Here is an 11,801-nt window from a genome sequence, read left to right as displayed (position 1 = left end):
TCATTCACAAGGTTTTGAGTCTTTTGACACTTACAGAATAAAGACAATGCCAATTGTCTAACTTGGAAAAATGGGCAAAGACCAAAGTATGCGATCGAGCGACTGCCGACTTATGATCGACTGAGAAGGGTTCTTTTAGTTGGGTCATGTTAATGATTTATTGAGTCATTTAAGTTGATTAATTCAATTAAGACTCAACTAAGACCCAATTATTAAATGAGTTAGATGGGTTGAATTCACTCTAGCCCAACTAATAAATGGATTGAGTTGGGTCTATTTTCTAGTGGATGAGTTTGGATTGATTAATGAATTTGGGTTCAATTTGCCATAGCTTGTTAAAAATAAAAGGGTATACTTCACATACTTTTTCATAGATCCAAGGAGATGGTCTAACGTTAAATGGGCGGGTTTGGAGACATATCATGTGTATATGGTGAGATTTACCGGAATCGGATAATCAAAAGATTAACGGATCGGATCTAGATGTGTCTCATCCAACCCGATTACGTATCCAATCTGATAACTTTACTTTTGGTTATTTGGGTTGTATATATACTTAGATGAAATTTCAACTAATTGATTTTTTATGTTCTTTCAAGATTTCAACCTTGGGTGTTGTATATGTTGAAAACATTGATTTTTCAATAAGATCAGATTTGGATTCTGTCCGATCCAATTCGAATTGAATCCAACCTATTGACAGGCTAACTTTAATAAAAGAAATATATCCTTCATCATTGATCATAATCTTTGAGAGGAGCTAGCGATATTATAAAATGGGAGTGGGGGGCCAACCCCCACTAGAAGAATGGCAGTTCAATTCTAATTTTAAATCATACCATGCATATGGCTAAGGAATTGGGCTATATGCACTACTAAGGGACAAGCAATCTTTTTTTAACTCCCGGAATTAATTTGCTATAATTATCATTAATCTAAGACAATAAGCTGGTAAACGTCAGTGAAAGTTAGGAGAGCAAATGGAGCGAAGGTTGTGTGAGTACACGTTTTTTAGATAAAGAGAAAAAGTGACACTAGTAGCTGGCCATTATAAATTTATAATGCCACTTAGGGATGTAGAAACAACTTTTTGCTTGTCATTATTTTTTGGGTATTGCTATAATGTCAAAAACTGTAGTGCCTAAAGGACTTGTACCATGTGCAAGGTACAAGGATCTTATACACTAAAGTTTTGGCATTAACGAAAACAATTTTGGCATTTATCATTCTTTTTTTATTTTGAGTTATACTTAAAAATATAGATTTCTCAAACAATTGTCTATTTGTCAAAATCTTATAATGTTTTTTATGATTCCTAAAATTTCGTTTAATAAAATTGATTAAGATCTATCAAACAAGATCCATATTTGATATAAAAAACATTATAAATTAAAAAAATATAGTCAATTTTTTGAGAGGTTCCAAATAGTAAACACGACTAATAATTTGGGACGGAGGAAGTAACGGATTAGGGTCAGATCCGACCCACTCTATTTGATGAGGAAAAAGGATAATGATCTTTCAATATATTAAAGAGAAATAACAAACGCCTCTTCTATGAAGTAGTGGATGAATCGTGGCAAGGGTTTTACAGGATATAAATTATTAATCAAGCACTTTCAGCAACAAAGTGGCTGTAGTTTAGTGGTAAGAATTCCACGTTGTGGCCGTGGAGACCTGGGCTCGAATCCCAGCAGCCACAGTTAGGCCATGCTTTTTAGACCTCTGATATTATAATACATTTAATCTGTCTTTAGCCCTTCAATAAACTGTTTTGCTGTGGAAATTGTGTAATTAGCCAAAGGTCAATGATGAATTAACTTTCTCACAACACTTATTTTAGGGCGCCGCTATTCGCAGCCCTCTATTTACTCCCGTAGCCCACTAAATTTCGGTAAATGATTGTTGAAAATCATAAATAACATTTCGGTAAATTGCTGTTGAAAACAAGATTATATTTCGGTAACTATATGTCGAAAATATGTTCAACTTTCGGTAAACAACTGCCGAACATGCATTTTCGGTAAACATCCGTTGAAAAAAATATTATATTTCGGTAATTGGACGCTGAAAATATATCTCAATTTCGGTAACTAACTGTCGAGTATAATTGAAAATTTTTAACGGGCTATGGGAGTAAATAGAGGGCTGCGAATAGCAGCGCCCTTCTTTTATTAGGAAAACATAATATACCGTGGCGGAGCTAGAACTTTTGAGGTGCCAAAAATGAAAAGTTCAACTAGGAATCTTACTACACTAGTGCATATAATGGGGTTTGTGCATTGGGGGTGTCAATTTATTTATTTGTTTATTTTTGATCGGCAAAGCAGGGTGGTGCCCGGGCATTTTGCAATAAAAATAGGCAGAGCAGGGTGGTGCCCGGGCACCCCACCATTACATTTAGTTCCGCCCCCGATAACATATAATGGTAGGTTATTAAGAAGTTGATGTATTTCATCATAGATGTATGGATTTGCTTAATTGGTTTTGTTTTTGGTTAATGTTTTTACCATTGCTGTTAGGCTATTCAGTCTGATATGAAGATCGAATCCCTGAAAATCATGGCGGACTTTGTCGCAATCCAAGGGATGATCTGCTTGTAGGCATGCTATATAGCAGCCGATCAAAAAAAACAAAAACCATGGTATATCGATCGCACGAGGATACACAGAAGTTCTTTTAAACATTCTTATGATCCAGAGTAGAAGACATATCTTGCGTTAGAACCTCACATAGACCTGCTAATGAAAATATTTACACTTGTGTAACCCGTTTATTGCAGCGAGTTTGACTTACGTGAGGGGTATTGAGGATGCAGATAATACCGTTATCTTTTTTTTTTTTTTTGGGTAATTAATACCGTTATCCTTCTCTCTAGCTATTAAGTTAAACTTTAAGATGAATCGGTGGCTTTACAACTTTACAATTTGACATGGTGTCATAGCGTCATCAAATCCAGTCTCTCCTCTTTCTTGCGTTTTTTTCTTATAATGAAAATGGCCTTGATACCGCAACCAATCACTTCAATGTTGTCCAATTAATCAAGCTTAAAAGGTCGATCCCAATTAAAGTTGATCATTTCAGCTTTAGAAGGAAGCATAGGAGGTCAACCCAACCCAAAAGTTGATCATTTCAGCATTAGAAGAAAGTACAAAAAGTCACACGAAAACAAATTGACAAAAGATGAATTAGTCCAGTACTTCCCTATCCAAGATCAGTTCATATCAGTATCCAAGAGAATTAAAACTTATCCGCAGATGTCATCAAATTCCATTTTTATCTTGACCAAATTTTTTTTTGCCTAGATTCTCGTAAAAACTAGTTGACCTATGGCTATCTTGACGCACCATGCATACAACAATTATTATTATTACTATTGTTTTGCCTAGATTCGCGTAAAACGAGTTGACCTATGGCTATCTTAATACATCATACATTAAAACAGATAACTGAGACTTTCTGCTTCGGCACGGTATCTGGAAGGATATGTTGCTTAAGTTTCTTGGCACCACAGTTAGTTTTCTGGTATTATAACTGAAACTCCTTGTCTGTGGGTTGCTGTCCAAAAAGCATTCCTCTGTCATTTTGATGTATTTTATACTATCAAGAATCATAGTCATGAAAACAACAGTCTTAGACTTTGCAAATTCGTACAACGAACGAGTGTGAGTTCTGAATTGAAGCCAAAATCTAAATGCCAAAAGCTCTGTTCATCATTTCAAGATGGTACTATCATTGTTTCCTCCTGACTGGTGTTACAACTAGTGTCTAACAAACAGTACATATAAAACTAGTTAAGGCGGAATTCCGTTTGACCAAAAAAAAAAAAAACTAGTTAAGGCAGTATCTGGCAAATGACAAATTCACAGCTCAATTTTCCTATCATAAATGCACAAACTCAACAAAATCTAAGATCGATGTTTACACACGCACACATCCATTTCAACAAATCAGTTAATGGGAATTTCGAGCTAGCCCAAGCGGTTGGGTGCTTGTTCCAAGTTCGCCTAGATCTAGAGTTCAGTCGCTTCCCTCTTCACCTTAGATGGTATGTTCTTGATGTTTTTGCTTGTATACCAAAATGAACAGTTCCGTTAAGTACTAGATGGAGGAACCTGTGGACGGTTCTGGAGATGTAAAGGATCTGGTCCCAACCACACTGGACGAAGATTGATGAGACATGGTATATTTACCAAAAGAGAGTGGAGGTTCCGATGGTTTAGGAAGGTCTGTTGTTTGGCCTTCGAGCATCAGAACAACCTTTGACATCGAGGGTCGAAATTGAGGGTTTTCTTGGACACACAACAAGGCAATGTGAATCCATCTACTGACTTCTTTTATTGGACAATTGCTGATCAAGTTTCTATCGATCAACTCTTGTGCTTTTCCGCCATCCCATAGTTGCCACGCCTGTTTTGCGTAGTATTTCATTATGCGTTCAAAATAGGAAACAGAAAATAGAAAACTTGATCTTATGTTAGTGAAATAATTAGATAAGGAAGAAATAAGGAACGTACGTATGGTAAAAGCATTTTAGTGTGCTCTGGGAGAGTCGAGTCACTGGTTTTTCTTCCGCTAATGGTTTCCAACAGTAATACTCCAAAGCTGTAAACATCTGACTTGATGGAAAAGGATCCCTCCATCGCATACTCTGGTGACATGTATCCACTGCATGGAAACAATATATCGAAAACAATGATGAGTACTCGGGCGAAAGAAAAAAAAAAGGAAAGAGAAACTATGCTAGATATTACTTGGAGTGAAGAAACAGCTTACTATGTGCCCACAATTCTGTTAGTGCTGGTTTCAATTTGGTTGCCATAGAATGTCCTGGCTGTCCCAAAGTCTGATATCTTGGCATTCATCTCATCATCCAACAATATATTACTGGCTTTCAAGTCCCTATGTATGACATTTAGCCAGGAGTCCTCGTGCAGATATAGAAGTCCCCTTGCTATTCCTCTTACTATATTAGCACGCTTAGCCCAATCTAGATCCTTACATTTTGTAGCATCTGAAAGAAATGAAGAGGAAACAGTAAAGAATTGTCTTGTCATGAACTTGGTTCATCATTAGTTTTTAGTAATCTGCCATTGTATATATCTATGTAAAGGAGTTCGGATTGGAGAAATTGAAGCTAACATGGTAAATGCAAGGAGAGAGAGAGAGAGAGAGAGAGAGAGAGAGAGAGAGAGAGAGAGAGAGAGAGCACAAACTGAAGAGAAACGAGTCAAGACTAGTGTTAGCCATGTACTCATAGACAAGAAGCTTTTCATCTCCCTCAACGCAGCAACCTATGAGCCTCACAAGATTCCGGTGTTGAAGCTTTACTATCAACTTAACTTCAGTCTTGAACTCTTCAAGACCTTGCCCGGCATTCCTCAATAGTCTTTTAACTGCTATTTCCTTCCCATCGTGAAGCTTTCCCTGGATACATTTGGTACAAGATTTTTAACAAAAGAAAAGCCACTCCACAACTAAATGATCGAAAACGTGCATTTACCTTATAAACTGGGCCAAAACCACCTTGTCCAAGCTTATTTCCATCTGAGAAACCATTTGTTGCAACGTTGATGGTTTTTAAATCAAAGTAATGCATCTCTCTTCCGTGTTCCTGCTCTTTAGAATCTGTACTTTCGTCCACATGGTGTGTCCTTGTTTGACGTTGATTATGTGATCCTTTTCGTGATCTCCTTCTGTAGCAGTAGAAGCCTAAGAGAGTCAACACAACTGTGGTAGCAGCTGATGCAATGCCGAGTACAATCATAATTGTTTTCTTTCCTCCATTTCCTGCCAAGTAAGTTATCTGATAAGTGGTCTATCCTTCTGTAGCAGTGTGCTGTTCAATCTCAAAATACTATTAAAGAGCTCTAATAATGGTCAATTGTCAAAGTAACCCAGTGCAGATTTAATAAATTCTTTCCTAAATGCAAAGACTAAAAGCAGGGGCAGAGCTTGGATTTCCATTCGAGGGGGCTGAACAAGGAGACAAATTTTCTTCCAAAAAATTTGCTATGTGTCCAAGTTAAATATGGAGAGGAAAGAAAATCTACGATGTGCAATAAGGATGAGACGTTCGATTCTCACACAGCCTTGGTCTCCTGCCCAGGGCCTCAGCCTTTGGTAAAAGGCCCACACAAAAATTCCTAGAGTGCTACAGTTAAATGTAAGGCACCTCTGAACGGCTACTACCCCGTAATTTTTTTTTTGACTTGATTAAAACATCTAAGATTATATGTATGAAGTAGACTGTTACCTGAAACTTCAAAATCCAGAGAAGAAAAAGAAAAAAAAAGTTACTCACCGTTGCTTGGAGGTGGCGGTGGCGCATTTGACTCTGATGAAGGTGGGACCAGTTGTTGCGCAAAGAAAAGGTACTCCTCATACCTCAAATAGCAACTCAGCGCTAATATCCGCCACCCTCTCCTCCCTTGGCAGTACTGCTCGAAGTTACTCATCAGTTGCCCCAAACAGTCGCTACATGCACCACTACTTATATCTCTTCGACACTGCGCTAACCCATATCTAGGCTGAGAACCACCAACACCCGATGCATCAACACCAAACATCATATCTGTAAGTGGAGCCTTTGACACCAAAGTATACATAAAAGCAAACACCGCGTCTGTATAATTGGGTGACGTATTGTTATAGGAATTCAGAAGGATAGCTCTTGGGGTAGTTTGTTCCAAGCCGAAAAAGTTAATGTCATCAAAGATTACCATGCACTGGTCGTACCATATAATTTCCGTTTTATTAGTTGAGCATCTGTTTTGGACATCTTGACTTGCATTTTGGACACAATTCTGGCATAGCTCACCTATGACATCGCCTCTGCATAGGTAGAGGCTGAAGATGCCATTGAAGGTACCGTTGGAGAAGCTGTAAACGGCTGCTTTGGAGACGAGAGAGTCCAAGAGGGTGTTACGGTTGTTTTTGTAGTTTGTGTTTGCTGTGTCATTGGAACTGCCTAAACAGAAGTGGTAACTGTATGTTGCTTGAGTAATAACAGAGCCGATCCTGATCATTATTAGAACTAGCACTAAAGTAGCTCCAAGGTTTTGAAGAAGAACCATTACACTTGATATTTCTTCAATGAAGAAAGAGGGGTGATGATAGTCATTGATAGTTGATCAAGGTATGTTAAGGTTTGGACCAAGTAGAACGACCGGAAGGTGGAGAAAAAATTTCCTACCCTCATCGAGTTCATTAGAGAATAAAATAGATCGAGCCACCCAATTAAATGTCTTTAGTTTTTTTGTTGACAAGCTCAACAGTTACGCGGATAGCTGACTAGCTGTTATCCTAAGTAACCTAAAATACGTAGTAGGAGATAACATATTACTAATGTCACTCTTCATCCCTCCTGTTGAGAGATTTCAAATATCGAAACAAGAAATAGACACGTTAACTGCATCGTAAAGCTTGTTGCCAACAAGTACAGCCTGCGGTCCATTTCAACTATTTATTTCTTTTGTCAGACATGGACTAAGTCCAGCATCTGACCCTTTCTGGGTTAGTACTAAGGAGACGCCTGAAACATAAGACTTGGTTTTGCATTTGCTTCTTATATTGTAAGCACCTTCGTATTGAAACAATGAGTTGTGAATCTAGTCATAACACGACTACATAGCATCCCCATTTGGTGATCAAAAGTAATCCTATTAGGATCTAGAAAACCCAATTCAGATACAACTTGAAATCTGAAGAACTAACAGGGACAATCAATGATAAAAGGAACCCTACAAACAACATTCAAACTCCCGATTGTTAATGAACGCTTAAGTAAATTATGCAAGATGTTTTCACATTCGACTTGGTTGTTTGCATCAGAGCTGACTTACAGAAGTGCATGGCTAACGCAGCAACGAAAGTTTTGTAAGGGGACTGGAGCAGGCCACCACGAGTCCAGGAGTCAAAGATCCTCTTTCTACAGAGATTTGATTCAGAACTATTATACGTCCAAGGTTCCATATTGAAATAATTGAAGAGGTTTTTCTTGATTTTGTCCATGTCAACAATTCGAAATATCTATACTTTTTCAGACAACCAAGTCAAATATGAATACATCTCTCCTACCTTTACAAAAGCACATTGTTTTCTTCTTCAAATCCACCAAGGTTTTAGATATAACATGTCAACATCGTAATCCCCATTTGTAGAGTGAGAGTGGGTTTAGATATACTTGCAGTTTAAACGGGTTTGCATATACTTGCAGTTTGAGTTCAAAAGAAAAAAAATTAATAATAGCAGTTTAGTTCAATTTGATCAAGCATCGGTAGTTGAAGTCTAATTAGTGACAACTGCGGTGATTCACTTTTAGACTGATCTGGATCTATAGCCGTTGAATTCAACTCAGCAACAATTCGCCTCAGTCCATCTTTTCAGGCAACAAAAACTGCTGGAAACGAAGGCAGAGAGACACTGAAAGAGAGACTAATGAGCATTAATTAGAGCATGTCAACAACAGAAGCCATGGTTGTTCTTTTCGGCCGGTTTTCCATGGACACATAATGAACAAATACAGATGAATCTCAAACTGTAGCTTCTATTACTGACTGTCAATGTTGAAACTACTATATCCATAGCTGTATTCTTCCTCCAGCTATTCCATATCTGCCAAAGTTCAAGGACGTGGACACAAAGTATTTAAGAATAGCTTAACTACTTCTCTGACTAGGTACTACCTCTGCCAGGATTTGTTTGCACCATTTTTTTTTTTCACGTTCGTGCCCTTTGACTAACTCAACAAACAAAGTAATCTCGTGGGAAAACAAATCAAGATTTTTCTTTTAACAAATTGACATATTCAATTAGTTTTTGTATTCGAGTTTTGAAAATCAATTAAAACTAATGATTTCACAGATGATTTTTATGGCTGTCATGAATGGTAAAAATGGACAAGAAGTTTGTAAAGAAGGGATAGTAATCTAAGTTGCTGCTACTTAAATAACCATGAAAGTAGCAGGCTAGCCATTCAGGAACTTGACCCAAAAGCCATTTTCATTTTTTGTTTCCTTTTCACAGGGGGCGGGGTAACCTTTCAGGAACTTGCCAGTGCAAATATTAGGCAATCTGTAAATTCCCTCGCTTCTTGCTCAGGCTCCTGAATATTATACTTTCTGAAGCAAAACTCTACTCGGTTTTACTTGCTTTAATAACGTGACTACTCACCCAAAGGAAAAGTTCAAAACGAAAATTCATTCATCTTAATAAGCTCATACTTACATAGCTTAGAAGGTTCTCTCCATTCTCCTAACTAAAGATCTTTTGGCTGATCAAAATTTTATTTCAGCCTCACACCAAAACTAAAGACATACTCAGGAGAAGCGACAAAAGTTTTACATACTCTAGAGCTATATATCTCCTGCACATTATCATCCATCACTATCACTCTCAATGATAGCACATTTGTGTGATAATGATCAATTAGTTCGACTTTTTTTTTTTCCTGGGTAATGAAGGGTGTCCTAGGCCAGCTTGTGCGCATGTCAGCAAACTCCTAAGTCTCAGGCCCTGACCACCAGGCTAACTTTAATGTCCAAGCCCATGGGGTTCAATATGGTGGACTTGTTTGCATGCTGACTATCTTCTATTTGGTGGTGTCAATATACGGAAAATAAATTCAAAAGATGTTGCTAAAAGGAACAACTCAGAAAGAGGACACTTCAAATGGTGTTCGATGTTAAGAAAAGGAACAGCTCAATAAGAGCATCCGCAATGTAATAATCAAAATTAAATAACCAAAAGTTGCCATATCATCTTTTGATTATCCATTTAAGACATTGCTAAGGTTAGCAATGTAGAGGTCCACAATGTAATAATCAAAATTGGATAACCAAAACTTGACACATCACCTTTTTAAACTACAAAATTCTAAAAACTATTTTTTGACAATAATTTGAATACTCTTTTTGAAAAAAAAATAACATTTTTTTTAAGAAAATAGTTTAGTGAAAAAAAATTGAAAATAGTTTTTTTCAAAAAGAAAACAGTTATTAAAAAAACTGTTAGAATCTGTTTTTTTTATATAAAAAAAACATTATTTTTGTGTAAAAACACTTATAATTTTTTTTTTTTTTTGTAAATACTGTTTTTTTAAAAAGTTTCTGAAAAAAAAAACAGTTTTTAAAAATAATTTCCTGGAAACATTGTTAAGAGAGAAGGTTTTTATGAAATGATGGTTGTACTTAAGTGAGAAATGTGGGGACCATTAAATTTGATTATTGGCAAAAAGGTTGCTAGTTTTGATTATTTAAAGGCCAAAATTTGATGAGTTGCTAAGAGGTTGTTAAGTTTGGTTATTACAATGTGAGCACTTTTTGAGCAAATATTGTTAACTTTAGCAACCTTTTGGTTTTGATTATTATATTGTGGATGCTCTAAGGCCATCCACAGTGGTATAATCAAAAGCAAATTATTTTTAAAGTTAACAATATTGGAGTAAAAGATGGCTCACAATGGTATAATCAAACTTAACAACATTCTTAGAAATAATCAAATTTTGGGCTTTGGATAACCAAAACTAGCAACTTTTTTTCAATAATCAAAATTTGTGGATCTCACACCACATAAGTTAACTGGTTCTAAAATTTATGTACACGCGTGTTTCAAATGATATTTTCTTTGCCTACTCTATATCTCATTTTCTTCAGCCACAAACTCTTTCTTTTTCTTTCCCTCCAAAAGTAAAGCTCATATCTTTCAATCATTTATAATTCAACTCATTGTCACCGGATTAAGGTATTTCACTTTTTTTTCCGTTTTTATTTTATTCTTTTTCGTTCCTCTCCTTGTGGTTGAATACATGAAGAACCTTGCATTTTTTTACAAATTCAAGAACACATCTGTTTTTTTTTTTTTTCGAGTACATGATTTTTTTTTCCAAATTCATAATATGAGGGAAGGAAGTCACCAATTTTTTCTCCAAAATTAAGGGAGAAAATCGATATATTTTTGCCAAAAAAAAAACCGTAATGGAGGGAAGTGATCAATGGTGGAAAACATTTGTCGCCACATTAAGGTATTTCACTTTTTTTTTCCCGTTTTTATTTTATTCTTTTTTCGTTCCTCTCCCTGTGGTTGAGTACATAAAGAACCTTACATTTTTTTACAAATTCAAAAACACATTTGGTTTTTTTTTTTTAGTACATGATTTTTTTTCCAAATTCATAATATTAAGGAAGGAAGTCACCAATTTTTTTTCCAAAATTAAAGGAGAAAATCGATATATTTTTGCAAAAAAAAAAGTGTAATGGAGGGAAGTGATCAATGGTGGAAAACACAAGGGGAGAGAGAGTAAAATTGTAGTGTATCCCTTATTTTAGTTATGGACTAGAAGTGACCATTGTGGATCTCAATATTGTTAAGCTTAACAACCTCTTAAATGGATAATCAAAAGCTGATGTGTCAACTTTTGGTTATTCATTTTTGATTATGCCACTGTGGATGGCCTAAGATGACATTTCTAATGGTGTATGGCAAATTTCCCTTTCCCGTTAGAGAGTTCCGAATTGTGGATAAACCTAACAAAGTAGTGAACTCTTAGCACAGGAGTTAGATCTAGACCTTCTCTTTGTAGCACTGTTTCTGATAACAAGTAAGCTTAAATTCTGTGATAGGAAAACCACTTGTTATCCTTCAGAAATATTTGTTATTCCTCTCCTAGTTTTCCATGTTAGTAAATGAGTTAAAACAAAAATAGGAATAAAAAAAGAAGACTTCCAGGCCATTTTTCGTGCTTTGCGACTTTGTCAATCTTAGCCTCAGTTTATTTCCGCAGAGACAAAAGCTGAGAAAGC

The 11,801-nt window shown here is 36.2% G+C and overlaps 1 protein-coding gene and 1 non-coding gene across 2 annotated transcripts; one reads left to right on the top strand and one right to left on the bottom strand.

Moving 5' to 3' along the window:
- The first annotated feature begins 1,630 nt into the window (after window positions 1–1,630).
- On the top strand, window positions 1,631–1,702 carry TRNAH-GUG (transfer RNA histidin (anticodon GUG)). The gene has a single exon. It is a non-coding gene; the product is annotated as a tRNA-His (tRNA).
- A 2,143-nt stretch (window positions 1,703–3,845) lies between these two features.
- On the bottom strand, window positions 3,846–8,151 carry LOC131313380 (cysteine-rich receptor-like protein kinase 10). Its single transcript, XM_058341669.1, has 6 exons — window positions 6,305–8,151; window positions 5,504–5,790; window positions 5,217–5,427; window positions 4,777–5,014; window positions 4,518–4,668; window positions 3,846–4,410 (listed from the first exon to the last, which is right to left on the bottom strand). The coding sequence occupies exons 1-6, from the start codon at window positions 7,074–7,076 to the stop codon at window positions 4,102–4,104; spliced, it is 1,968 nt and encodes a 655-aa protein (XP_058197652.1). The 5' UTR covers window positions 7,077–8,151; the 3' UTR covers window positions 3,846–4,101.
- Window positions 8,152–11,801: the final 3,650 nt, after the last annotated feature.

Source organism: Rhododendron vialii, chromosome 13a (genome assembly GCF_030253575.1).
Source record: "Rhododendron vialii isolate Sample 1 chromosome 13a, ASM3025357v1".
In the NCBI taxonomy this organism is placed as follows: domain Eukaryota; kingdom Viridiplantae; phylum Streptophyta; class Magnoliopsida; order Ericales; family Ericaceae; genus Rhododendron; species Rhododendron vialii.
Note: the sequence above shows the minus strand (reverse complement) of the source record. Positions and strands in the feature narration are given on the sequence as shown.